This window comes from Lycium ferocissimum, chromosome 2, assembly GCF_029784015.1.
Source record: "Lycium ferocissimum isolate CSIRO_LF1 chromosome 2, AGI_CSIRO_Lferr_CH_V1, whole genome shotgun sequence".
NCBI classification, from domain to species: Eukaryota; Viridiplantae; Streptophyta; class Magnoliopsida; order Solanales; family Solanaceae; genus Lycium; species Lycium ferocissimum.
The window spans coordinates 60,762,672-60,790,005 of NC_081343.1; the positions used below are offsets into that span (position 1 = coordinate 60,762,672).

The window sequence follows — 27,334 nt, forward strand, 5'->3', positions numbered from 1 at the left end:
TTCTCCCCACATGTCATGTTCTCATTTTCTGAAGTTTCTGGATTGAGATGCTCTTTTTTCTACTCATCTTTAAACTATCTAATTTATAGTTGTAGATTATTTCAAATAAACAAAAAAGAAAAAGCGGCGGGCAAGGGGGGTGGATGGGTGAGGGGAGAACAAGACTCCTTCCGTCTCAAATTATTTGTTGATTTTTTGCTGTACACGCCTTATAAGAATTATTAATTAGAAGGTATATTTGACCTAATTTACTTTTATTTATGTCTAAGTTATAATATTTTTCGTTAAATATTTACTCTATTTATGTGTCATTTTCATTAATAAAAAAATTTAAAGATAAAATAGAGAAAAAATAATATTTATCTAAGTTATAATATTTTTTCGTTAAATATTTACTCTATTTATGTGTCATTCTCATTAATAAAAAAATTTAAAGATAAAATAGAGAAAAAAATAATAATTATGCCTTAAACTTCTAAAATGACAAATAATTTGAGAATACTATTTTTATTAATTTTTTCGGAGGAATTGTGTTTTTCTAAATATAATTACGTTAAGTCCGGATATCGATATGAGACTTAGATTCTATGTTAAGCTCATTTTCATTAATGATTGGGAATAAAAAATTTAAAGATAGAGAAAGATCTAGAGAAAAATAATATTTATCTAACTAGTTACGGGTTATAATATTTTTTCGTTAAATATTTATTTCTCTCTATCAACTAAGTAGGGCTAAAGGGTATATCTATTCTCGATAGCGAAACGATTAAATCGAACAAACTCTATTTATTCTTATTACGTACGTGAATTCCCTTTCTCAAGTTCAATTTTATTAATAATCAAAAATATTTAAAGATAAAATAGAGATAAAAATCAAATAATTAGTCTTTCGCCACAACCCTAGAATTAAGATGTTTAACTCATGATTCTAGACAAAAAAATGAATAACTAGGGTTGAAAAAAGATGAAAAATAAAATTAGAGAGAGAAAATAGAACTTACAATTTTTACGTCTATAATCAGGTAAAAACAAAAAATAAGGAAACAAATAGATTTAAGACGGAAGGATCGCGCGATGTTGGTTTTTCTTCCCAAAATGGTGAACAAGAGCGGATAAAAAGCGAGAGAGCTTTAGCTTTTTTTTTCTTTTTAGACTTTGGTCTTCGACTCGTCACCTCGTCGGATCGTCATATGCTCCAAAATCAATCACACGCTTTTCCATCGTTTGTGAAATATGACGACATAAGTTCAAATACGACGATTGCATCATGAATTAAGCGATAAAAGTCATAAAAGAGTAGGATAAATGACACAAAACATGATATTTGTGCCAAATATCACAATATAAATAAATATTGCTCATATTGTTTGGTTTATCAAAGCATAAATCACATATCATTCTTTATCCCTGAAGAGCTTCATAGTTTTTTAGTTTAAGTCTCATTCGAACTTAATTTCTTAAATTTAGATGATAAGCACCCTCCACTTTTAACTCAAAAATTGTGGGTTTGAACGATTAAGGGAGCAAAAGGAAAGCTTCTGATGGGAGGGAAAAAATCTGGTTCGCATAAGAAAGGAATAGAGACAATAATTTCATAATTAAAAGGAGTAAAACATATTTAAGAATTTTCTTACAAAAATACTTTTCCTCCATCTAGTTTATGTGACACCGTTTGATCACGTACATAATTTGAGAAAGTTTTTTTTTTTTTTTGTTAAAAAAAAACTTATCGTCTAAAACAAATTTTAGATATTTTCATGATTATTAATAATCTCATTAAACTTAAAATGAGAATAATAAAATCAAATTATCTGTAAATATTGAATATGACATTCTTTTTAAGGATTTTTTTTTTTTTTTTAAATGACTACACATAAACTAGGACAACGAAAATATTATTAACTTACGAATATGAAGCTGAAATCCAATCTATTTACATGGTAACTTAACTAATACTATATCATTAAATATTACTACATCCCTTTCACATTAATTTTTAAGTTGTTAGCTACTCCACTAAATAAAGGAAGTAAAAATGTACCAAAAGAAAAATGGAAAGAAAGAAAGTAAAAGGCAGAAACTAATAAAAAACAGAAATACAATTGCTAGAGAAAAACAAAAGGGAAGCTGGGCCAATGAACACATGATTTTCAAGGCTTTTCCTATTCTTCTCTTGGGTGTGTAGTTTTCATCGACTTCGTCTTCGCCATGACCACCTCCTCTGCCTCCTCTCGCAAGGTTCTCTTTTTCTTTTTATGCATATTACATATATATGATCTTTATCTTATCTTTTCCCTCTATTTGACCCTTTGTTTGTGGATGTGGATTCTTGATCAGACGTTAAGCAAGATAGCATGCAATCGACTCCAGAAAGAGTTGTCGGAGTGGCAGGTCAACCCCCCTGCTGGTTTCAAACATAAAGTCACTGACAATCTTCAAAGGTCTCACCCTTTTCTTGTTTTTATTAGGCTTTTTTTTTTTATTTTTTTTTTTATGTTTTTCACTGAATTTCTTGGTTACCCTTTTAGCCCACTGGAATTTGTGATCTGTGGTACTGTAACTCAGTAAAGATTCTTTGTTAATTTTTGCTTTATGTGGAGTAGAGGGTATATAGTTAGAATAACTTTTGATTGATGTGGTTCTTTGCTGAAAAGGTGGGTAATTGAAGTTAATGGTGCTCCTGGAACTCTGTATGCTAATGAAACCTATCAGCTTCAAGTTGATTTCCCAGAACATTATCCTATGGAAGCTCCACAGGTGAGTACACTTTGTACCTTTTTTGATATGGTAACCCTAGTCCCCCATCCCAAATCTACCTACCCAGATCCAAAGAGTGTTTTTTTTTCCCACTTCACACTCCTGGGGACTTGGAGCCTCAGAGAAACGGTAAAGTTGTCTCCGTGTGACCTATAGGTTAGGGGTTCGAGCCGTGGGGTTAGCCACTAATGCTTGCATTAGGTTAGGCTGTCTACACTCTACATCACATCCCTTGGGGTGTGGCCTTTCTCCGGACCCTGCTAACGCGGGATGCTTTGTGCACCAGGCTGCGCATTTTACTCCATGACTTGAACAACCAACCTCATAGTTGGAGATGTAGGGCCCTCTACACTATGCTATCACTCCTTTGTCTACTTAATGGTTGATACCGATTGATGTTATTCTCGTATGGGGGGTCTAAATATCATTGTTTCTTATAAAGATTGCGATTGAAACTCATATCCTACTTATTTTGGCTGACTATATTGATGCAGGTGATTTTTGTGCCACCAGCTCCGCTACATCCTCATATCTATAGCAATGGGCACATTTGCTTAGGTAGTTATATATGTAACCAAATATCTTCTATTCTTACTACCATGAGAAGTTTATTAATTTGGTCATTGTATGTTGTTTAAACATTCGATTTTCCATGCACGGTCATGTGGTAAATGATTTGTGGTGCATACTTGTTTCACTGTTAAAGTTTAGATGCTTGGTATTATGGTGTGCGAAGTGCTTTAACTAGCTTTTTTCTAAGAATTGGTGTGAATGGTAGATTGCTGGCCAATGTCAATGACATTATTGCATCGTCTCAGTGGATTTTTCTTTTTATTGACTGATTTTGATTCAAGTCCAGTTCTATTTGTGTATCCGTACCCTCTAAGGGAACAATAGTCAACATCCGATATTAAAACATAAATCTTTTTCTTATGTAAAACTCTCTTTGCTAGGGTTGATAACACTCTGATTAGAATGTTATTTAAACTTGGTCAAAAAAAGGATCCCCTGGGTCACGGGGAAATCTCTTGTACTTCCTTTGAACAGATCCAGTTTGGTATCTGAATAGGCTGAAATTACAATTCTGAAACTGCATAAGCAAAGAGAAAGAGATTCGTACTACTTATGTATATGTATGCCTTTTCATTGGATTGTGCGTGTAATAACTGCTTTTGACTGTGATGCTCTTTCTGGTAGGAAAATCTTTTTCTTTTCCTTCTTTTTAATGTAATGCTGTGCAATTGTTTTAGCGCTCGACAGGATCCCATTCTTTAAGAACATTATCACTACCAAAGACAATGTGTACATTCTTATTGTTATTTTTTTGGTAACCGTGGTGTCCGGGCCAGCTTGTCCACACCTCGACCAACATGTAAATTCTTATTCTCAGAGTTCTATTATGAGAATTCAGTTTTTAGGTTTGTTTTCGATTTTTTGAAAGAAAGAAAAAAACCCACTAAATTGAAAAATCAAAATTGTTGAGATATAGTATGCAAAATTTATCTAGGATTAGTTTATCAAAATTGTCCTTGTGGCTTGAATCACCAACAAGATATGGTTTAAGGCTTCAGGTGGCTTCATGTTATGTATCCTAGGTTCCCAACACTTGACAAGATCTCCTTCCTTAATAGTTCTATCACTAGCAAAGATAACTATTGTAACATTCTTATTTCTGAAACATTTGTGAAACTGAGGTTTTTTGGCTTGGTTATCAGTTTTCAGAAAGGGAAAGCGAAACAAGAACGACTGAATAAACCAAAAAAAAATAAAAAATAAAAATCTGAGATATCGTCTGGATATTTACGAGGATTACTCGAAAAGTGAAAGTTGGCTACGCACATGGTTCTGGTCATTATCTATGAAGCTTGAATCACCAACAAAATGTGGTTCAAAGCTTCAATTTGCTTTCGTTTCTTAAGTATCATGGCTCCAGATAAGATTAGGAGGTTTCTGTGTGTGTTTTGTTTCTGATGAAGAAAGAGGTCTGTGTGTTTTAAGTTAAAAAAGATATGAGTAACTAATCTTTTGCTGTACCTTCTTGGTACTTACTTAAATATAATTACCATTACTTATGAAAATGATATGAGTAAGTAATCGAACCCTTTTCTTTTCTTTGTTGGGTACACAACATTTGAACATTAACAAATTGCTCCTTGGTTTTACCCTACCCTAATCGCACGAGCCCGATAGAGACGACCACATTAATCTCTAAATAAGCTTCTCATATATTTCATCTGTTCTTTCTAAATTTGAACTTTCTTGTGCATATGTTAACTAAAGCATTGGCTAAATCCAAAGTTCCTTGCCTGAAACGAAATTTTGTACCAAATAAACTTCAATATCTATTAGAGAACCCATTCACCTACCTACTCTTGTTCACCTCTACGTTAAAGTTGTATTTATGTTTAACAAATAATATTGAATCTAAATTCTCTTGTGTTGACATGGCCGGTGATGTCATTGTCTTATCACATATTACCTTATTCAAACTGAAAGGTTTTTCAAATACACTGGGAATTTTTTATAGAAATCATATTCACATAACCATCCTTAAGTGACCTCTGGATTAGTATGGTGCTGAAGAGAACTTTTGAATTCCATCTTCTTCAGTTCTTTTTTCTTTCTGTAGTTTCTTCCTGTCATGCGGGTTTGCAGAAATCATATTAAGTGACCTTTGGATTCGCAAGGCGTATAAGAAGAAAACTTTGAAATACCATCTTTATTTTCTCTCTGTAGTTCCTCCTGTCATGCTGTTACATAGCTGATTTTTGTTTATCCTCTGGGTGAAAAGTGAAAGCATGAACGTCCCATACCATACAGTTTCTCCTGTTATGCTGTTATATGGCAGTCTTTTTGTTTATTCTCGGTGAAAAGTGAACACTTAAAAATCCATGTGCAGTTCGCTAATTGGTGTGCTAGCGCTAAGCTTACATTTCATGAAAGATTTTTTGACATCTGATAGAAATTGGATATGCATCATCAGAACCGGCAATTGACAACAGCTTCTTCATGTCTTGCAGATATTCTGTATGATTCATGGTCTCCTGCCATGACAGTCAGTTCTATATGCATCAGCATTCTGTCCATGCTGTCAAGTTCAACTGTGAAGGTGCCTTTCATGTATTCATATTAATGTTAATTTGAGTTGATTTGATAAGATGCACCATGCGAAAAGCACCTTTATTCCAAATATGTCAGGACCTATTTCTTCCTTGTCTGTTTAATTATGTGATGCACCACATTGTTCTGCCAAGCTTCTCTTGCTTTATTTTAGTTTTAGTTCTTATTGGTTCCCATTACTTGTGCAGCAACGCCCTGAAGATAATGACCGCTATGTGAAGAACTGCAGAAACGGTAGATCTCCCAAGGAAACCAGGTGGTGGTTCCATGATGATAAGGTGTGAAGGGTGTCCATTTGACCCTTAAGGCAACATTGTTGCTTTGGCTTATTTTAAATCAAATGCTAATGGAAAAACAATTCTACATATCCATGGCCACTGCAAGTGCATAACCTATGTGCAGCAAATTGGCCTTTACTGTCCAATATTTGTAAATGGAGATGATTTTCCTTTTGAGCTCCTTGTGCAACATTATGTACTCTTATGAAAATACACTACAGCCTAATTGATACCTCATGAAGAGTTTTCTTCAGGCATCTAAACGACAAGTTTGCATTTACTTTGCTTTGTTCTGATTGGTGACTGTCTTTTCCCGAGCCTGCTGAGTAACATCAGCTAAATGATAGGAATGTGTCGACTTCTTTGGACCTTCCCCCTTCCTGTCATCGGTTCTGTCTGCAATAACACAGCTATGCTTATGTGTACCCAATAGTGTCATTTACTGGTCAATGAAAGTGGGTAAAAATCATGGGAAATAAGGGTTCAAAACTCAATAGAGATTTGAAATACTAGGTGATTTCTTCTCATTTACCTAAGTCTTGGTGCGCAAAGTTATCTAATACTTGTGCCAGTGGGAGGCTGCAGGTACTCAGTGAAACAGTATGAGGTTAGCATAAGCTGATGTAGATATTGTCGTATTCAAAAGGGGAAAAAGGGAAAATAAGAGCTTTGAGCGTGTGGACATTTGCACATTTGCAGATAACCACTTTTGTTATCTGTTGATGTTGACTCAGTTTTAAAATTTGTGATTTTGAAATCCTAATATGCAATCATGTGATGAGTTATTTCCACAGAAACTCATCCTAAATCTGAATAGTTTGATCTTCTTCTTACTTGTACTGGCAAAGATACAAATCTCTAAGCAAAATGCATGATTAGTTTGATGTCAATATTTGTAAATGTGTCGTCCTAAACCCACGTTATTTTGTCAAAAGTTGCTAAAACATGCATACTTCTGTCTATTCCAATATAATTATAGCTAATTCAGTCAGAATCCAAGAAAATCAACATTAGAGAACTGACAACTGGAGTTTTGAGGCTGGACTGAAATTACTACTCAGAATTAGGATTTCCCCACTGTTCATTCCTCGACACTCTTTTTCCCCACAAATGTTGGTGACATGTACAGTGCAACTAAGACTTCCTTTCTCGCTTGAAATTAAAAGGCATCAATGTTGCTAGAGGAAATAGCAGGTAAAAGAAAATAAGAACGAAGATCAAATGAGAGAGCAAACTTTGATACATCTCTTTGAGACTCCCTTTCAAACAGTCACGAACATGCATTAAGTAACAAGGTTCACATACAATATTATTAGATGTCAAAGCATAGCTTCCATCTATTATTCTTGCTACAGCAGTAGCTTCATGAGTGCTTGAATATTTCTTTTCTGATAAATTACAAAGACTAGAAATATTGTACAAATACATCAGCCAGTAAATGGTCTCCTTTTTACATTCTCCTTAGCGTCCTCCTGATCCTGATTCTATTTGTACTCCTGTCAAACTTGAGTATACTTTTTCCAGATATTGTTTCACTAGTATAGAATCCTAATGGCTACAACACGAATGGGAGGCAAAAAGGATGTAAAAGAACTAATACTCTGGGAGGCAAAAAGGATGTAAAAGAACTAATACTCTCTCCTGAATTTTAGCAGGTTTAGGACATTCTCATAGACAATGAAGGTAATTGAAGCTGCAGGGACATTTTTCAGCACGTTTGGGGTGATACCTCTGTAGAAGCCTCGTACGCCCTCAAACCTGCAAGCTCAAAGAAAAGAATAAGAAGATAAAAAATTAAGGAGTATTTTTTCCAATAAGGGGGTTCTACTTCTATCTTATTTTACGATTTTTGGATGAAGGGAAGAGGCAGGATGGACGAAATTTAGGATTGAGAGAGGACCTAGAAAATTTGAAACATTTAATTTGCTACCCCTGCTTATCCTTTTGAATTAAAGTATGCTTTTAAAGAGTTTGATTTGACTGGAAACCTTTTTCTAAACTTAATGGTCTTAAAAATGAATTACACTGTCAGCATAGAAAAATTAAACCAAAGGAATTTTGAATTTTTTCAGCTTTTGTTTATTCAGTTTGATTCTTCTCTGATACCGAGCCATGTTAAGAGCAGATGTACTTGATTCTGAAAGCATTTCAATATAAAGCAACTCAATGCTTGGCGTTCGTGTACAACTAATCAAGTGCATCAGCTATAAATAAGGCTGAAAATCATCCTGACCTTGCAGTTTCCTTCACAACATCCCAGCTATCCATGTATCTCGGAACTCCAGTTGTACTAGGTCGTTGCTGTTCAAAGAGAAAATAGACCTTTAACTACTCTACAGAAATCAAAATCAAGAGCCACTAGATGCTTGTCTACCGGGAAGAGTTGTATCAAGTGTCACATAAGGCAGTAATACGAAAAGCAGTTACCTGCAATCGGGATCGCACAACCTGAAATGGTTGCATTTAAACTCATTATTAGTTAAAGAGAAAAGTGAGGGGGCACAGGGTAGAAGATTGTTGGAACAAATAGGCACTTTTAGGCAGGTGCTCCATAATGCTCTCAAAACCATCTGTCCCCGAACCCATGTTCCGAACAATAGAGAAAAGAACAAACTTTTACACCCCTGTCATACCTGAAATGGGTATGTCGTAAGAATGGCTGCCAGCTTAGAAGAAGCTCCTAGTGTTGCATAGTCAACTGAATTCTGTGAAAGAAACTAAGGTATCAGAATTGAAATGCTTTATATTGAAGAAGCTTCTAGTGTTGCATAGTCAACTGAATAGGAAAGTTTCTGCTTATAAGATTTCCTAAGACACCTACTTAATGTTTTTGCACAAGTACCATGGCCAAGTAACGAGGCAAGGGAAATGTAATACTAAGAGTTGGACAGCGTATTCTCATCTAGGCCATTTACCCATTAACTTTAAAATCCTGCCCAATCTGTACTCGTTGTTTATCAGTCTAACCACATCTGAATTCCAATATCTAATAATACATACAGGGATCATTTTTGCTGGTCATCCAAAGATAAAAACAGCTATCTAATTGAATTACATCCAAAGAAAGCAATAGACATTGCTTTTAGAGCCTTACCAACAAGTCAGCAGCTGTCGCAAGAGTGTTTTCATTTTCCTGAGCTTTCGAGCTAACAAGAACTTTGCGAAATTCTTCATATGCCGTGAACTGAATAGCACCATGTGTAACCTGCTGAAGCAACAACAGACCAGCATGTTTCATGAATGAAGGGCTAAATTTCAGCATTAAATTGTTTAGATAATCTATCCAAAAAGTTAAATAAACTATGACGGTTAACTTTGAAAATTTACGTCAAGATAAGAAAACATTCATTTACAGAATGAAATATGTGCAAGAATTGAAGAAAATGTAATTCTAACCAGAAATAGGCCTGGCATAAGCCCCTTGTAAAGTGCCCTCCATCCTTCTTCTTTGATTATGGTTTTTAAAGCATCTGAATCAATCCATAGACAACAAAATTCCTATGAAATTAATAAGTAGGATAGTAAATACAAAAAAGGCCAGTTGGATAACTGAATGTGCATGCACATAGAAAAGATGCAGAAATTGCAATGGAACCTACAAAAAGAGGATACAAAGGTAGGAATTCTTATACAAAATTAAGATGGAAAGAAGTGGTCCTAGTGCTAAAGTTAGATGAATACACAATGAAACACGATGTTGACAAGTTAATACAAGAGTGAAGCAGACCATGAAATCCGGTGTATGGACGTATCTGATTTGGAGTCTGAAGTTGCAATCTTGTTTTCACAAGCCAAATAGGGTTGGTGCAAAAACAGACCTGAATTCCAACAAGTACACCTTTTAAGACATGATATAGTCTTCATACTAGAGGGATGTGCTTAAAGTTACTGAAATAAGCATGACATAATTCATTCACCTAAAGATTTGCATGTCAACCTACTAAGTCATCAATCCGTTGTCATCATAACCGAAAAAGGGGAAAAATGTTGTCCACAAAAGGATCAACACAATCAAATTTGTTTGTCTAGAAGATTCTCCAGTTCCTGTATTTAACTAACACCTAAGCACACACATTTTCTGGTTTGCCAATGATCGATGGGAATCAATAAGTTCTCTTTTTCTTTCTTGGAGTCCAAAAGAATAGGTTTATTACTCGACCTTGCCTATCTTTGAGAAAAAAAGGATTTTACATTGGTAACTCATTTAACAACAGTGAAAGTAAGAGATTCATTACCAGCAAGACAACTATAATTGCACTCCTACAAGGACTATTATAGCAAATAAAGAATCAGATCCTCCGACTATCTATATTTGACACCCCTGCCAAAAACTGGTCAATTGAATGCTGAACATTTGAACACATGAACTATACATTGTTCTTTCATTAAAGCATCAGTGACTACTGACCAGTGCTCCTGCTTCTGCAGCTGAAGCAAGGTGAAGGCCTGGACTCAGCTTCTCCCTGTTTCTCAGATACCTTTGCTTAGCCTTGCTATAGCTACAGAAGGAAAATTTCAAAAATAAAAATAAAAAAAATGTATGAGTTAGAGAAAGATGTCTCTCAAGCCTAGAATGTAAGAAGCATCAAAGAGAGAGCAACCTAATATGTTGACTGCTTCTACCAAAGAGAACATTGTCTCTTACAAGCAATCCCATGTATGAAATAATGACTGTTACCTCTAAGTCTCTAACTTACATGTAATGGATCTAGATATTAATATTAAGTGCTGCAAATTCAGTATGAAAAGCAGTAAAGTAAATGTATGTTAAGAAAATCTTTTTTCTGTTAATTGATAAGTAAATGGATTATGTTAGCAGAATAATACTTACAGATTGTCGATCATTAATTGACTACACGAGATCCAAATGAAACAATCAATCCACTGATACTGAAAGACTCAATGGGATACTCCTATGTTATCATTTCTAAGTGTAATAGATTTCATAGATATAATAACAAGCTCTATCAAATCGAGATTTGTTCTTTCGCTATATTTTGATATTTTTATCTCCTTTTATTGCTTTACAAAGGGGAACCCAAATAAAAATAATAAAACAGACCAAACTGAAAAGGGGAAATCCCTTCAGGTGTTGAATGAGACTAAATACTGTTTTGCATACTCCTACACAACTTGAATAGAGCAAAAACTTCACAAGAGAAAAAGAAAAAAAAGAGACTCACGGAGAAGCCTCCTGCGAACAGGAAGAGAGCTAAAACATGCAAAAGGAAATTATATTTCACAGAAATGGTTCCAAAGGCGCTTCGGAAATATGGGAAATGAAGTTCAGTATTTAACGATTTCCAATGAAATAGTATTATCAAGGACATTAGTAGAAGATGTTACTTACAAGAACTTTATCAAAAAAAAAAAAAAAAGATGTTACTTACAAGAAAAAATATAAACCCCATGAAATAGTTGACCCAAGAACAGCAGGGTAAAAGCCAGCATAAAGTCCTCTAAGACCCTGATGCAAAGACAATATGATAACTTAACAAATCGGTCATCTTGGTGGAAACATAGCAATAAGGTAAACATTAAACAATCAGCAGCATAAAAACTCAATAGTGGGCAGCAAGGAAAGGAGCTTCATCTTCAAAAGCATATGTCAGTGGGATGTTTGATTGTGATTGACAGAGTGTGATGGAGTTTCTCACTATGATTATGTTATACGGCTGACTAATTAACTCTAAATGAAACAAGAAAGCATTCAGTCAAGATTTGCAGTAAAACCGGCGTATCCAAGCTGGTGTGAGAACCACTGTCATAGAAAACTCCCGTCTCACTCCACTCGGCATTGAAATAAAGGACTTAGCCATATTTATAAGAAATCAATTAACCTATCTTTCCAGTTGGAGTAGCCATATACAAACTGTAGTAGGATATACTTCCTCTCAACGGTTCCAAAACGATTCTTGAGTCAGAAAATGGATATTGTTACCGTGGATTGGATATTATAATGTGGAGAATTCACGAAAACAACCATAAAACTCCATAGTTATCAAATATACTAGCGTCCAGACGAACATGGCCTGATTTCTCCTTATAAGGATGCTTACCAAAAACAAGCTATTTAGATACACCTAAATCAGGGCATCCACTGAACATTAAACTATGTGCCGAATCCTGATAGAGAATCAAACCTATTCGTTTAAACATTGTTTCTTATTCGTTGTTCCTGAAGCTGATATTACCTATTTCGAAACTCAAAGTTTGTGAAACTCGCATCCGTAACAAATTGGAGTATATGATTTGTCTTTCACCAACTATATGCATTGAAAAGCAACTTGTTATTCGAATCAAGAACTAGAAGGTGAGCAGTAGCAAATAAATATGTAGGTAAGCTTAAATAGGAAAGAAGAAAAAAACCTCAGTTCTGGCAATGGCAAATAAAGCGTGAGGAGTGTTCCTATAGGCGGGGACATTGGAGATTCTTCCATCGTAGACTATGATATTTACAACAAATCAAGCTCCATATATAGAGAATAATTCATTAGCAATAATAGGATAAGAGTAGTTACCTTGGAACCTGGTACGAACAACGTCAAGGGGATGTGAGAATGTAACGGTGGCGAGGCCAGCGGCAGCGCCGGCGGTGGCGTTCTCCCATTGCCAGTCTGCCGACGGCAAACCTGCCATCTTTTTCATGGCTTCGTCTACCGTTGCCTTTTCTTTGGCGGCTTCTAAATCAAACGGACCTTCCTACGCAAATTGGTCACGCCTGATAGGTCCGCCTCCTCAGAAATTGTGGGAAATTTTGGTACTCTCTCGTCTTAATTTATTAATTTTTAAACTGAATTAGATTAGATTAATTCAATAGTTTATAATTAAAAATTTAAAAACTAATGAAAAGCACTAGTAGATACTACAAGTTATAATATTTTTTATATTTGTGTGATAAAAAAATATATTTTAAAATGTTGATCAAAGCGCATATAGTTTGACTCTTAAAAAAATAAAATATAGCAACTAATATAGGGTAATTTGCACAATTGTCCTTCAAAGGCGCTGGTCTTTAATTTTTGTCCCTCAAATTGCTGGTATTTAATTTTTATCCTTTGCTTAAAAAGGTGGTCAAAAATATCTTGAGGTTCTGGATTCGAACACCGCTCAGTAAAATAAAAAATCGCAAGACATAAGTTCATATGAAACTATGCCTATTTGCTGTATAGTTACATTAGAAACTATGCCTATTCACTATGTAGTTACATTAGAAACTACATAGAACCTATGCCTAAGGCATAGTTGCGAAATTAAAGAAAAACTTCATTTCCGCAAAGCTTTATCGGACATGGCATAGGTTATATGTAATTTCGCCGAATAGACATAGATTCATAGAAATATATGCCTTGCTAAATTATTAGTTTTCGACTCTGGTAGGGATTGAACCCAAAATCTCTAATGCGAAAAGAGTACTTTAGCCCATAAATTTTTATTAAATGAGAAGTAGAGGTAAAAATTAAAGATCCGTCCGAATTGAGGGACAAAAATTAAAGACCAGTCCGTATGAAGGGAATCTCTAATACGGTGGTATAGATTTTTTGATAATAAGGTTTTTACGAGTTATAACTGGGGCAAAATAACTAGCATTTATATCTCGAGTAACCACAAAATTATTGATATTAAAGAGGGTCATTTGGTTTTAGATAAAATCTATTTTCAGGATGGGTAGGCGCTATAACTAGTTTTTTTTCCAAATATTTTTTATTAATCCTTTATTTTTGGCGAATCTATTAAAGCCAACTTATCAAGCGTTATGTTTGGTAGCACGCAAGCTTTGGATTTGACTATAACGCATGTATTGTTATTATTAGCTATAATTTCATCATTTTCTTGATGATCTATAGAATCGTTATTGTTGGAATGATTATTCACTATCTTAATACAAGATTTTCTTTTCACGAGATAATACTTGATGCGTTAGATAGTCCATTTCGACTTTATTAAGCCTTGATTTAACATTTTTAATCTCTTTTTTCCGAGATTAATTCATATTATAAATCCTGATAGTAGGTTTCTCATCTTGAAAAAGACTATTTAACATTTTCATATTAAACCACTTTTTTGGATTGATTAATGATAATATTTTTGTAACTCAATTAGATATTTCAGCTATTGTTTCTAAGTTCTAACCAAACGCAAAAACCGGCAATACAAAAGAGGTAGGACGCATAAAAACTTTAGCCTAAACTCTCGCACCATATCCAGTAGAAGAATAGCACGAATGGTCCCTAAATTTTGGTTAAGCGTATTACATAGTCCCTTCAAATTATCAACTTAGCATGTTTAACCCTGATATTACCAGACACGTAACAACTTAATCTTTGGTAATGTTTGGCTGGAACTCTTAGGATTAGAAGGCAAGAGAGTAAAATCATCCAAAAGCTCGACTCGGTTGTTCCAAATCAAAGTTCACCGTTTCAAGATCGCATTTTTAATACGCATGTGAGACATTTCAACCCCAATATCTGCCAAAGTTTACCATTAGGACAATTAGCACAAAATCAAGTAAGGGATCATGAGCTACTCATGCAAAACAAATATTCGATTTTTTTAAGGCAAAGACAAGAGTCCCCCCAATCTTGCATTTTGGTAGCAAATCACTAAATCTTGCGAACCACTTCGACCATCTAATCTAATTAAACAAACCATTAATTTCTATTTGGTGTATTGTTCAAAATACAGAAACAACCCATCCTTAATTTCTTCGGATATAATGAGAATTGTCCATGCATTGAGTTAGAATACCATGAAAAAAAGTGTAAGAATGACATTGACAACTAGACAATTCAAGTATTCAACAAGAAGATCATGGCGGGAGGCAAGGCACTATAAGTTCATCTACAATGTTGTCAGTTTCCTCGTCTATAATCGCAAAGGATCACAACCAAGCAATCATCATCACTCCTGTCTATTAACTTGAAATGTGAATTAGAAACAGAAAAGTCCAATTCTTTCACTGTGTGTCAACCTTGTCATGATAATCTCAAACCTCCGGAGCCTAAACAACTTAAATAAAAAGTACAAATTGGTCTCTACTGGAATGAAAACTAACGCATGGTCGCAAAATATACGGTAGTTTTTTCAGCTCATAACCTATCAAACCTATAACATTGTGCATCCATATTAAGATGTCAGTTCAACCAAACAGCACTACAATGTCCCAGGAACCTTCAAGGTCTCCTTTATTTGAAATAGAAAAGATAGCCACTGGGCTGGTTAATATGCTTGCTCAGTAACCATGAATCTCCCAACCTGAAGCATCACCAAATGCAGATTCTGTTACAAAGTCATGACCTCTAAGCTCCCAAACGTTGCAAAGATACAATCAAGGAATCTGTATAAGCACGCAAAGAAAACGTAAGCACAAGTGCTTCCCAAGTCTTCATTCATCTTTAATCTCATAAAGGAAATGAATGATATAAGTAAAATCCTTGGCCAATGAATTGCGTCACAAAATAACTACAAAAATGTAACAATGTGGCTCAGTTGGTTGAGCATGGGGTTTTCATATGGAGGTCTCAAGTTCGAAACCCCCTGCCTACAACAGCAGGGGATTTCCTTCTGGGTCGAGCTCATCGCACGGGGCTTGCCTAGTGCGGGTTATCTCTCCTGTGTGGTTTGCAAGCTATTGCACAGGAGCTGGGTTTACCCTGTGCGCACTCAAAGGTAGCCGCTGCAGGTTCCCATGTCATCAAAAAAAAAAAAAAACATGTTATCTCATCTTCCCACACATGGAAGTGAAGGAGACACCACTCCCATCTCAAACAGTTTGATAGACGAAGGTTAATCCTCCATGAGACTATATCTTAGTGTTAAGTATCTAAGGCGTGCAGGTTAATAGATGTTATTCACAACAAGTAGATATCAACATGACTAATTACACGGTATTTTGCAAAAAAAAAATAAAAAAAATAATCAAGAGTGTGTTCTCTTAAAGAAAAGATAAACGTGACCATCTTTAAACAAATCAAATTAGATAGATATTGATGGTCCAATAGTAAACATCAGCTACACACTGAGTAAATTTAATCAAATGGGAAGTAGAATTTCTTTTGGTTCCAAAACATCAAATAACGGAACATGCACAGTGAAGTCATCACCCTCTTAATTCTCCCATTTGGAACTCTGAAAATATTTCCACCATTCACTTTTTTTTTTTTCAGCCAGTCCCATTCAACTATTTTCCCTAAAACTAATAAGAGAATCCCCAGGTAATCGAAGACCTTGCATTGTCTTCAAGCAGTGTTGTCAAAGGCGCGCTTAAGCCCTGAAGCGAGGCTCAAAACATGTTGAGCGCTTCGCCTCGCTTTATGTGCGCTTCAGTGTCATCATCAAGGCTCTTAAGACATACTTTTCCTTGCCAATGAGCCTTTCTTGAAGAGGTGACACTAGATAATTGATATTTCCCTTTATCGTAATGTGTTTACAATTTCTTTGTCTATATATTTGTTATTCATGCTTATTATTGTTAGTATTAGACTACACACACACACACACAGAGATATATATATATATATATATATATTTGTATTTTAGCGCCATTGCGCCTTTTTTCATTAAAGCACATGCTTTATTTGCGCTTTGCGCCTAAAGCCCCAGCTGACCTTAGAGCTTTTTTGCACTTTTCACTTTTGATAACACTGTCTTCAAGATGGGCTTGAGAAACATGAAAGAGAGCTTCAGACCAAAGGGGAGCACTGGCACAACAGTAGGAGTTGTTGCCGTGAGGTCAGGAGATCATGGGTACAAGCTGTGGAAACAACCACTTGTAGAAATGCAAGTTAAACGATGTCTACAATAGACTCCTGTCCTTCCCAGACGCATAGACGGAGTTTATGGCATCGGGTGCATTCTTATTTAACAGAAATTCAAACCACCCAAGCTGTGTAATCAGCCCCTTTGAGATACATTTACAAGATACACATCACAAAAAATCCACTAATTCTCCATCAGCCAGCAGATTATGCCAAGGAAGATCCACATTTCAGGCGTAACGTGCTAAAAGAAAAGAAGATGACAACTCTAGTAAACTCAAGCTTCCCCCACCCCGATAACAATAAATTGTACCTACAATGTATATTGTATAACAAAGTTTCAGCACTAGTCCAACTTATGCTTCCATAATGTATATTGTATAACAAAGTTTCAGCACTAGTCCAACTTATGCTTCCATGTAGGTTTGTACCATAATTTTAAACTAATTCATGAGATACAAAGGATTGCTAAAAATACAGGCAACCCCCTATATTACCGTGGGCTGATATTAGGACATTGAATGGACATGCTTCAAAATTGTTATAAAAAAAACACATCAAGTAACCAACATGTGGGATAACAGAATCATATTGCTCAGGAGAGCAAGAAATATAGCAAGTATCATGTGTTTCGCCAAACATCATAACCAATTAGAAAGCAAGAACCTTGCTTTAGAACACATAACAATTTTCCAAACATATGTAACACAACCAAAAATCTTTAATCACACAGTCTCTATATCACAGCAACACAAAACACAGTAAGAAATATTGGTCCACCTTGGCTAATTCCCTATTACAAGAGCTCCATTCCTGATTCTAATTCATTAGCAACATTTCAATTCAAATGACATAAACAATTACCTCACTCCATTGTAACTTTCGCTCCAACAGCTTTCATCTTCTCAATAATTTTCTCCCCCTCCTCTTTAGTAACCCCTTTCTTCAAACTAGCTGGAGCCTTTTCCACCAACTCCTTAGCCTCTTTAAGTCCCAGATCAGTAAAAGATCTCACTTCCTTAATAATCTTAATCTTCGACCCAGCATCAAATCCCCCTTCAAGTTTCAAATCAAACACAGTCTTCTCCGCTTTTTCTTCCGTCTTTCCAGCACCTCCAGCACCCTTTCCCTTCATCCCTCCAGGGCTAAATCCCATTCCAGGCATCATCATTGCCATTACAGGCATTTCCTCAATACCCATTTTCTTCCTTAAAACCTCACTCAAATCAGATACTTCCAGTAATGTTAGACCTGAAATCTCATTGACTATAGCTGATACTCTCTCTGACGGGGCTGGCTTTGATTCCTGAGCAGACGTTGTGAAATTTGAACAGTGGGTTTTGGAGAAAGTTTGAATCTTGGAATGCGGAAATGGTCTAGAGTGGGAATGCACATAAGGTGTTTGATGATATGTGGAAATGGTTCTGGAACGGCGAGACAAAGAATGAGAGATTAATTGATTGAAGGACCTCATGATTAGTGCAGAGCTTTATGTCATAAGAGATTATTAGGGAATTGATTGGACTTTGTAATAGTGCCGGAGATGGTGATTACGGTGGCGACCCGAATATGGGTTTAAGCGGTGTGGGAGAAACGCCAAGGTTGGGGAAGTGGGGTTTTAGGCCTAATACATGGGAAGTATTAACTTGGGCCCCTTAGGTTATGGAAATGTTTTTCATGTCTTATAAGTTCGAGACTTTACAGATATTCCCGTCAACTAAAGATAATAGATCTTGATTTTGTTCCAAAATTCCTGTCCATCCAGCCATGATTTGAAATCACGTTGATTTGACGTTTGAAATTTTATTTGAAAATGCAATTTAGATCTCAGAAGTTATACTTTTTCTCATAAACACCCCGCAATTTATCAAAACTTCCTCAATTCTTATGGTTTTACTAAATGAGCAAACTATAGTTCACAAACAAGGTATCAGAATATCCTAAGACATTGCATTAACAAATGGGAAAAGGGTCAAAAATACCCCTCTACTTTGGAAAAAGGGCTAAAAATATCCTCTACGAACTTATTTTGGGTCAAAAATACCCTCTTGTCCTTAAAGTTTTCAAATATCATGTCTTGACGGAAATTATCTCGAAAATAACCCAAAATCATTTTTTAAACCATTAAATCATTTAAAAATACATTAAAAATAATAACCCATAAGATCAATTTATTCAATTCCCTCAAACTTCAAACTGCGTATTGGGGGAATAAGGGGATCTTATGGATTATTATTTAGTTGATCAATTTTAAATGATAAGCGAGTTTAAAAGGATTTTGGGTTATTTTGGGGGATAATTCCGTCAGGATAGGTATATTTGGGCTGAGGATGGGAGGAATTTTTTAGCCTCAAAAATAAGTTGAGGATATATTTTTAATTTCCTTTTTCCAAAAATTTGACACCTTTTTCCTTTCAAATCGCATATCTTTATAATCCTTTTATAGATAAATGCTTGCGATTACACGCTATTGCAAACTTCAAATAAACATCATTTTACAAATATTCACTGGTCCAATGAATCAACAATAGTAGTAACTAGCTATTGTTTAATATAATTCTCTCACAAGGTATGAACAATCTCTTCACGTGGAGCATGTGTCTTTTTTGGCAAATTTAAAATTATGGGCTTTTGTTTGCAAAATATAAATGGGTCAAGTTTTAATTTTAAAAAAAAAATTGAAACCCTGCCTTTCAATGGGATTTGAGATTTGAAATCATATTTCAAATTGAAGTTAAAGTTTAATTCAAATGTCATAAACAAACACTGTTTTTAAAATTGAGCTCTAAATAGGATGGCCAAACTACTTAGTTTATGTAAGCATTTTCTCATTGTTGGGTAGTTTATGCTTTGTTTTCTTGCAATCAAGAGTTAGTTGGTCAATGCAGGCGTTTATATTATTACAATTCTTCACTAATTATTTAAATCTTTTTGACCTCAGTCCTACGAAGTTTTGTTTCTCAACTGATTTAATATAAATATTTGTAACTTCTGATGGTTTGATTCCCTTGGTCCAATGTTAAGATGAAGTGTGATGGTGCTAGAAAATAAGATTTGCAGACGTTACAGACTGATGGTTGATAATTTTATCACACTTTTAACAAAGAAACTCAAAGTACACCTCAAACAAAAGGGGGTCTATGAGGACGGACACAAGCAGTGAAATCCCCAAGGACAATAAAAGGCAAGAACAATGCAGAAAAAGAACAAAGTAGAAAATACAAAACAGCTTAAAATAGAGGCAAAATTATTGATATCTGCTGCTGCAATGAAGGTACTGTGCTCTCTAAGAGGAGTTGATCTTCCTGCAATTCTTCCTGATCTCCCCACTGGAACCTGTCAAAGGAGAAATGTTGCCCATCTTAACCATAGACTTGGCGAAGTGGTCGAAGAAAAGGGCATTGTTCTCTGCATATTGTTTCACCAAGGCTAATGATGCTTGACTCTTAGTTGCAAGAACTTGGTCAGAGTTCAGCAGGCCCTTTGAAGCCAACAAGAGCTTGAAGTAGCTGTTATCAAATTTTGTGGGAGAGACAAAGTCCAAGAAGAATAGATTGTTATCTCCTCCAGATTTTGGACACTTATTGCGCAATTGAGCAGCATATGATTGATCCAGAGTAGAGTCTGGTTTATTATTTCCTGACTGATTGTAGAGCCTTTGTCTGAAGCTGGTGCATCTTGAGTTTCCAATTGTGTGGCTCCCTGCATTACAATATATCGGTATTCAGTATGATTTCACGTGTTATAACAAGCCTGGCTAAAAGTTAAGTAACGTCTAGGGAAGAGCTTAGACCAAGGGAAAGCACTAGCAAAAAGAGTAACATTTACCAGATAAAGCTACAAGGTCAACAAGATCAAGTCCTTGTCTCTGGAACTTTGAGAGAATGGAATTAAATGTGTTGTTTGGAGCAGGAATATTGTTGTTGGAGCCACTTAAACTGGCGCTTCTGGAGTCTCTTCTTCCCAATGGAACCTCCCAGCTTGGTCCACCAGCCTATATGGAAAAAAAAAAAAAAAAAAAAAAAAAAAAAAAAAAAAAAAAGGTAAGTCGTGTTTTTCCCCACTAAAGAGGCGCTCTGATAAAACTAGTATATGTATGTGATCTACTTACTAATACAGTAGAATCCCTAGCAGCAAGTGCCAAGATATCAGCGCACGAAACAGTTTGAGGACATTCCTTCTCCAGTGCAGATTTAATGTCGTCAAGGACTTCAAATCCACGAGCTGAATTCTTGTTGGGGTTTGATCCTTTTTCTGATACTATACCTCTGCTGCTATCCAGAAGCAAAGATGCATCACATCCCTACATGACATAGTGAAACAAACAGTTAGCCATCAGTTTTCACATCTCTATCAGCATAATTACACACACTTCCTCATAATCTTTAATTAAGAAGTTCAAAGCCCCAAATCCTAAAAGAAAAAAGAGGCTTTATATTGTATATACTCTCAGTGCAAAAATAACTTTTGGCAAGTGTGTACTCTTGCATGTTGGTATGCTAGTGCACTTCCTGTTCAGAGTGTTTCCAACTTATAACTTTCTGCCATGTAAACATTGTCATGGCACAATTTTCTTTTATTACATGTATAGTTAACAGGGTATAGACAGGGGACTCATAGTTACTATACTTAGGGTGATGAATATTTTGTCACAGGAAATATGTTTTACCTTGACAAAACAATCGTGGAATTGGAGCCTCAACAGCGAAGCAGCCATTCGGGCTTCTTTGGCAACAGCCTTGGCAACAACAGACCTGACAATTTCTTGCGCTTTCGGGCATGATTTGTAATAATAATGCGGGTATAGATTACCATTGTTACTCTTAAAAGAGAAACAAATTGGTGCAAAAGCAAGGAGAGCTATGAAAATGAAGAAGCGCATGGACCTAGCCATCTTGAAGTCCTAAGCACCTTTAGTGTGGAAAAAACTTAATGTGAATACTGAAGAAGGCTAGTTGATTTGTTGTGGTGAAATTGAGACAGAGTTCACGGGTTTATATAGTGTGTCCAGTGAAAGAAGTGTTCTGAAAGGATTGACAAATAAATGAAGTTGGTAGCTTTTTAGTTGGGATAACTACAAATTCTGCATGCTTTTAATTTACCAAGAGAAGAATTGTATTCCACAAGTAAATGATGATTGATTTGGTCCATGATAGACAAAAGACTTTCACTAGCTACGTAAATTTTCCAGCATTAACACATTCGTAATTAGGCAATACAGGAGGTTGATTACGACTCTTTATCTTCCTAATTACTAACTACTTGTTGACTTAGTTATTTTCGATCCTTTGTAAAGTTGATGAAGTCCACTTCTAGAGAACAAATTAAAAGGAAATAGAAGTGAAAAGAATCAAGTCTTCTTAAACAAATATTTATTGGGAGAAAATTGTCGAAGTTCATCTACTTGTCAATGGATTTGAAAATAATAATGCATAAATCGGCCAATAGTCCTCCCCTAACCACTACCAGGCTTAATAAATTGTACTCGGCTTTAGTGGTATATGGAAAGTCTTTAATGGATATAATAAAATAAAGCACGAGAGAAGGACTTGATCTGGTCAGCCCCACACGCCCTTGATTGCTCAAGGCATGAAATATAAAGTAACAAAAGAGTTTACATAATACACAGAAGCCGCACCTGCTTTTTTGTCAAAAGAGGACATCAACATTATTTATTTATGTTTGAGTTTTCATGTTATTAGAAGAGTATGTATCTCAAGTTTTTCCTTTTGTTTTATCCTCTTTTCAGTATTAGGTAAAACCGAGAAAGTACTGAACTTCAATTCATTAGTAACTAGTAAGTAAACGGCTATATTCAATTTACAGTAATCTAAGATTTATAATTTACGTAATTTAATCAACTTTTCCGCTACGTATTGAGAAAGAGTATGCTTGTAAAACGCATCAAAGTGGAAAATTTAAACATGTATCAAACAAGACTAAGACAAATTTACTATGCTTGTTCTGCGTACTTTGAGCTACGTTATTGACAATATCTTCTCAAAGTAATAGAAACGGCAATACGTGTTTAGTAGTCGTAACTACAATAATGAATTTGTGTAGGGGTTATCTGCTCTCGTGCACCGCAATCTATCGTGAGCTACAAATGGATAAGTGAAAGCGAATATTAGATGAATCCTATTTTGGTCCTATAATGAATGAAAAAAAAAATATTCAGGTAAAAAGGGTTAGGAGAACGGCTCTGCTACTCTCTTCAAACATGAGCAGAATAGGATTTATGCTTCATTTATACGAAAGAACTGTGGTTTAGGATGATTGGCTATCTCAAATGTATGATCATCCCCAAGGAACAGTCCTGCGTCCTTTATGACATATTTGCAAGGGAGCAACTTAATTAGGCAAACATGAATTTTAAGCTAGTTGAGGTTGGCCACTTATAAATCCTCTCTATAGTCATGTTGCTCTTTTTGGATACGTCTCAATTTGAAATTCAATAATTTAAATTCTCTGACAATAGAAGTTCTCAACTGACATACAAATCTCTAATCAAATGAATAAAGAAACTCACCTTAATGCCAATTAATTGGCATCGCCTATGTGAATCTTTTGTCCAATGATGATTATTTTCCTTCGTTTTGTTAAGTCTGTACGAAATCTAAGAAATTATAGTTCTTTCGAGACAACTTTTTTTCATGTGATTTTAGGTGTATGTCATCTCCATGTAGCTCCTTCAATCATTAAGGTTTCACTATGCTTACAAATCGGTGTATCTAGAGGTCAAATAATGTAAGACAACCAAATCATCTCAAACAATATTCTCTTATTTTATTTTTCATGTGTAGTACGTGCATCTTCTGCCGAATATGATCATCTTGTATAGTCTTAACATCCATATTTATGCAGCACTCATCTTATAGATATGTTACTTTAGATACCCAACATTTACACCCATATTCGTATAACATGTCCGATCTTATAACAAATGTTCCATATTAGAAATGTTTCTTCTCTTAATTGAGGTAGGTATGTCCTATTGCATAGCACCCTAGTAACACTATATTCATTTTACGCAGCAATCCTATCTTGATTCTATGTGTTACATTTTCATTTATCAAACTATTCAATCTCTGGGAATATCAAGTTTAGATATCTGAGTTGTTTGCCCTTGGGCATCACAATCCCGTTTAATCTTACATCAACTTCACTTTACTTATGCTGGCTACAAAATGAAATTTAGGTGGTATTTAATGGGATTGTAGACTAAATACAAATAAGATTAGAAATGACCTTTCAAAAATAACAACAAACAATTTTTTGGTAAATAATGTCTTGTAGTGTAGTTTTTTAATCCCTATTTGCAACACACGTTTTAAACCTTGAGCATTTAGTGAAGAAACATTGACCAAGTTGTAAACACCAGGTACGGGTAAGTATTTACCAGAAAAGATTTAGGCTAAAGCCCAAACAGAATAAGAGTATACATTGTTAATTTTATAAAAATTCGACCAAAGTGAGAAACAGGAAGATTGAGGTGGTCTTTGTCATTTTTTGAAGTGCAGTAAGAATGTAAGATGATGATGATGTATTTGTGTATAGTCAACGTGCATTTATCATTAACATAATTAAAGAGAAATGTAGGATTAGCTAAAAGTTCCCGAAGAGAATATTTTGTGTACTCAAATTAGGAAGATACAAACTTTTCAAACAATACTACTGAAATCAATCAACTCTCAACTAGTTTGAACGGATTAGCTCGTATCATAGGATTAGGTAAAAGTTCCCGAAGAGAAAATTTTCTCTAATTTGATTGGTCATTGAAGGTATTAGATTATTACTATATATATTTCCTGTGTTATCTTATTCCTTTGACCTCGTCTCTATACCAATTTATGTTTGCCTACTGATTCTTTTCTTGGTTTGAATTCATTTGGCCCAGTGTTAAAATGAAGTATGAAAGCTGCTAAAAATAAGATCCACGAATGGTATAGATTCATAATTAACAATTTCCAAACAAATGGTACAAGCAATGAGATCAGGAAAACTGAAGAATGTAAAAAGAGCAACAGAAAGATACATAGCAAAACAACAATATAAGGTACAGTTATTATTTTCTATTTCTGCAAATAAAAGTTGATGTGCTCTTTTAAGAGGAGTTGATCTTCCTGCAATTCTTCCTGATCTCTCCACTGGAACCTGTCAAAGGGGAAATGTTGCCCATCTTAACAATAGACATGGCGAAATGCTGGAAGAAAAGTGCATTGTTCTCTGCATATTGTTTCACCAAGGCTAATGATGCTTGACTCTTAGTAGCAAGAACTTGGTCAGAGTTCAGCAAGCCCTTTGAAGCCAACAAGAGCTTGAAGTAGCTGTTATCAAATTTTGTGGGAGAGACAAAGTCCAAGAAGAATAGGTTGTTATCACCTCCAGATTTTGGACACTTATTGCGCAATTGGGCAGCATAAGATTGATCCAGAGTAGAGTCTGGTTTATTATTTCCTGACTGATTGTAGAGCCTTTGTCTGAAGCTGGTGCATCTTGAGTTTCCAATTGTGTGGCTCCCTGCATTGTAATATATCGGTATTAAGTATGATTTCACGTGTTAACTAGCCTGGCTAAAAGTTAAGTAACGTCTAGGGAAGAGCTTAGACCAAGGGAAAGCGCTAGCAAAAAGAGTAACATTTACCAGATAAAGCTACAAGGTCAACAAGATCAAGTCCTTGTCTCTGGAACTTTGAGAGAATGGAATTAAATGTGTTGTTTGGAGCAGGAATATTGTTGTTGGAGCCACTTAAACTGGCGCTTCTGGAGTCTCTTCTTCCCAATGGAACCTCCCAGCTTGGTCCACCAGCCTATATGGAAAAAAAAAAAAAAAAAAAAAGGTAAGTCGTGTTTTTCCCCACTAAAGAGGCGCTCTGATAAAACTAGTATATGTATGTGATCTACTTACTAATACAGTAGAATCCCTAGCAGCAAGTGCCAAGATATCAGCGCACGAAACAGTTTGAGGACATTCCTTCTCCAGTGCAGATTTAATGTCGTCAAGGACTTCAAATCCACGGGCCGAATTCTTGTTGGGATTTGATCCTTTTTCTGATACTATACCTCTGCTGCTATCCAGAAGCAAAGATGCATCACATCCCTACATGACATAGTGAAACAAAGAGTTAGCCATCAGTTTTCACATCTCTATCAGCATGTATACACACACTTCCTCATAATCTTTAATTAAGAAGTTCAAAGCCCCAAATCCCAAAAGAAAAATGAGGCTTTATATTGTATATACTCTCACTGCAAAAATAACTTTTAGCCAGTGTGTACTCTTGCATGTTGGTATGCTAGTGTACTTCCTGTTCAGAGTGTTTCCAACTTATAACTTTCTGCCATGTAAACATTGTCATGGCACAATTTTCTTTTATTACATTTACATTTAACAGGGTATAGACAGGGGACTCATAATTATTATACTTAGTGTGATGAATATTTTGTCACAGGATATATGTTTTACCTTGACAAAACAATCGTGGAAATGGAGCCTCAACAGCGAAGCAGCCATTCGGGCTTCTTTGGCAACAGCCTTGGCAACAACAGACCTGACAATTTCTTGCGCTTTTGGGCATGATTTGTAATAATAATGCGGGTATAGATTACCATTGTTACTCTTAAAAGAGAAACAAATTGGTGCAAAAGCAAGGACAGCTATGAAAATGAAGAAGCTCATGGACCTAGCCATCTTGAAGTCCTAAGCACCTTTAGTGTAGTAAAAACTTTAATCTGGATACTAAAGAAGGCCGGTTGATTGGTTGTGGTGAAATTGAGACGGAGTTTACGGGTTTATATAGTGTGTCCTGTGAAAGAAGTGTTACAAAGGACCGACAAATAAATGGAGTTGGCAGCTTTTAGTTGGGATAACTACAATTACGCATGATTTTAATTTGCCAAGCGAAGAAGACTTGTGTTGTATAAGTAATTGATGATAATTGATTTGGTCCATGATAGACAAAAAACTTTCACCAGCTACGTAAATTTTCCAACATTAACACATTTGTAATTATATATGCAATGCAGGAGGTTGATTACGACTCTTTATCTTACTAATTACTATAACTACTTGTTTGACTTAGCTATTTTCGAGCTTTTGCAAAGTTGATGAAGTCCACTTCTAGAGAACAAATTAAAAGGAAATAGAAGTGAAAAGAATCAAGTCTTCTTAAACAAATATTTCTTGGGAGAAAATTGTCGAAGTTCATCTCCTTGTCAATGGATTTGAAAATAATAATGCATAAATCGGCCAATAGTCCTCCCCTAACCAATACCAGACTAAAAAATTTGTACTCGGCTTTAGTGGTATATGGAAAGTCTTTAATGGATATAATAAAATAAAGCATGAGAGAAGGACTTGATCTGGTCAGCCCCACACGTCCTTGATTGCTCAAGGCATGAAATATAAAGTAACAAAAGAGT

General features: G+C 35.3%; 5 protein-coding genes across 10 annotated transcripts; 1 reads left to right on the plus strand and 4 right to left on the minus strand.

The window, feature by feature from the left end:
* The first annotated feature begins 2,089 nt into the window (after positions 1–2,089).
* Positions 2,090–6,418, plus strand: LOC132046505 (probable ubiquitin-conjugating enzyme E2 18). Its single transcript, XM_059437145.1, has 6 exons — positions 2,090–2,238; positions 2,338–2,441; positions 2,655–2,757; positions 3,252–3,315; positions 5,778–5,866; positions 6,066–6,418. The coding sequence occupies exons 1-6, from the start codon at positions 2,209–2,211 to the stop codon at positions 6,159–6,161; spliced, it is 486 nt and encodes a 161-aa protein (XP_059293128.1). The 5' UTR covers positions 2,090–2,208; the 3' UTR covers positions 6,162–6,418.
* Positions 6,419–7,762: 1,344 nt separating this feature from the next.
* Positions 7,763–12,847, minus strand: LOC132046506 (folate transporter 1, chloroplastic). Of its 3 annotated transcripts, none has more exons than XM_059437148.1 (11): positions 12,677–12,847; positions 12,525–12,601; positions 11,546–11,622; positions 10,564–10,654; positions 9,883–9,973; positions 9,552–9,625; positions 9,250–9,360; positions 8,789–8,860; positions 8,583–8,603; positions 8,389–8,456; positions 7,763–7,913 (listed from the first exon to the last, which is right to left on the minus strand). In XM_059437148.1, the coding sequence occupies exons 1-11, from the start codon at positions 12,801–12,803 to the stop codon at positions 7,784–7,786; spliced, it is 939 nt and encodes a 312-aa protein (XP_059293131.1). In that variant the 5' UTR covers positions 12,804–12,847; the 3' UTR covers positions 7,763–7,783. The 3 variants fall into 3 exon arrangements, with proteins under 3 accessions (XP_059293131.1, XP_059293129.1, XP_059293130.1); XM_059437146.1 differs by having other exon boundaries at positions 9,250–9,363; XM_059437147.1 differs by lacking the exon at positions 8,583–8,603 and having other exon boundaries at positions 8,389–8,477; positions 9,250–9,363.
* A 1,760-nt stretch (positions 12,848–14,607) lies between these two features.
* Positions 14,608–18,585, minus strand: LOC132046507 (uncharacterized). Of its 4 annotated transcripts, none has more exons than XM_059437153.1 (2): positions 17,777–18,585; positions 14,608–14,623 (listed from the first exon to the last, which is right to left on the minus strand). In XM_059437153.1, exon 1 carries the CDS (start codon positions 18,384–18,386, stop codon positions 17,778–17,780), a length of 609 nt encoding a protein of 202 aa, XP_059293136.1. In that variant the 5' UTR covers positions 18,387–18,585; the 3' UTR covers positions 14,608–14,623; position 17,777. The 4 variants fall into 4 exon arrangements, with proteins under 4 accessions (XP_059293136.1, XP_059293134.1, XP_059293133.1 ...); XM_059437151.1 differs by lacking the exon at positions 14,608–14,623 and adding an exon at positions 15,040–15,410; XM_059437150.1 differs by lacking the exon at positions 14,608–14,623 and adding an exon at positions 15,040–15,492 and having other exon boundaries at positions 17,777–18,583.
* A 1,401-nt stretch (positions 18,586–19,986) lies between these two features.
* LOC132046508 (peroxidase 49-like) lies at positions 19,987–21,876 on the minus strand. The gene is made up of 4 exons (XM_059437154.1): positions 21,582–21,876; positions 21,024–21,215; positions 20,741–20,906; positions 19,987–20,614 (listed from the first exon to the last, which is right to left on the minus strand). Exons 1-4 carry the CDS (start codon positions 21,804–21,806, stop codon positions 20,199–20,201), a joined length of 999 nt encoding a protein of 332 aa, XP_059293137.1. The 5' UTR covers positions 21,807–21,876; the 3' UTR covers positions 19,987–20,198.
* Positions 21,877–24,845: 2,969 nt separating this feature from the next.
* On the minus strand, positions 24,846–26,658 carry LOC132046509 (peroxidase 49-like). Its single transcript, XM_059437155.1, has 4 exons — positions 26,379–26,658; positions 25,821–26,012; positions 25,557–25,722; positions 24,846–25,432 (listed from the first exon to the last, which is right to left on the minus strand). The coding sequence occupies exons 1-4, from the start codon at positions 26,601–26,603 to the stop codon at positions 25,017–25,019; spliced, it is 999 nt and encodes a 332-aa protein (XP_059293138.1). The 5' UTR covers positions 26,604–26,658; the 3' UTR covers positions 24,846–25,016.
* Between the last annotated feature and the right edge of the window lie 676 nt (positions 26,659–27,334).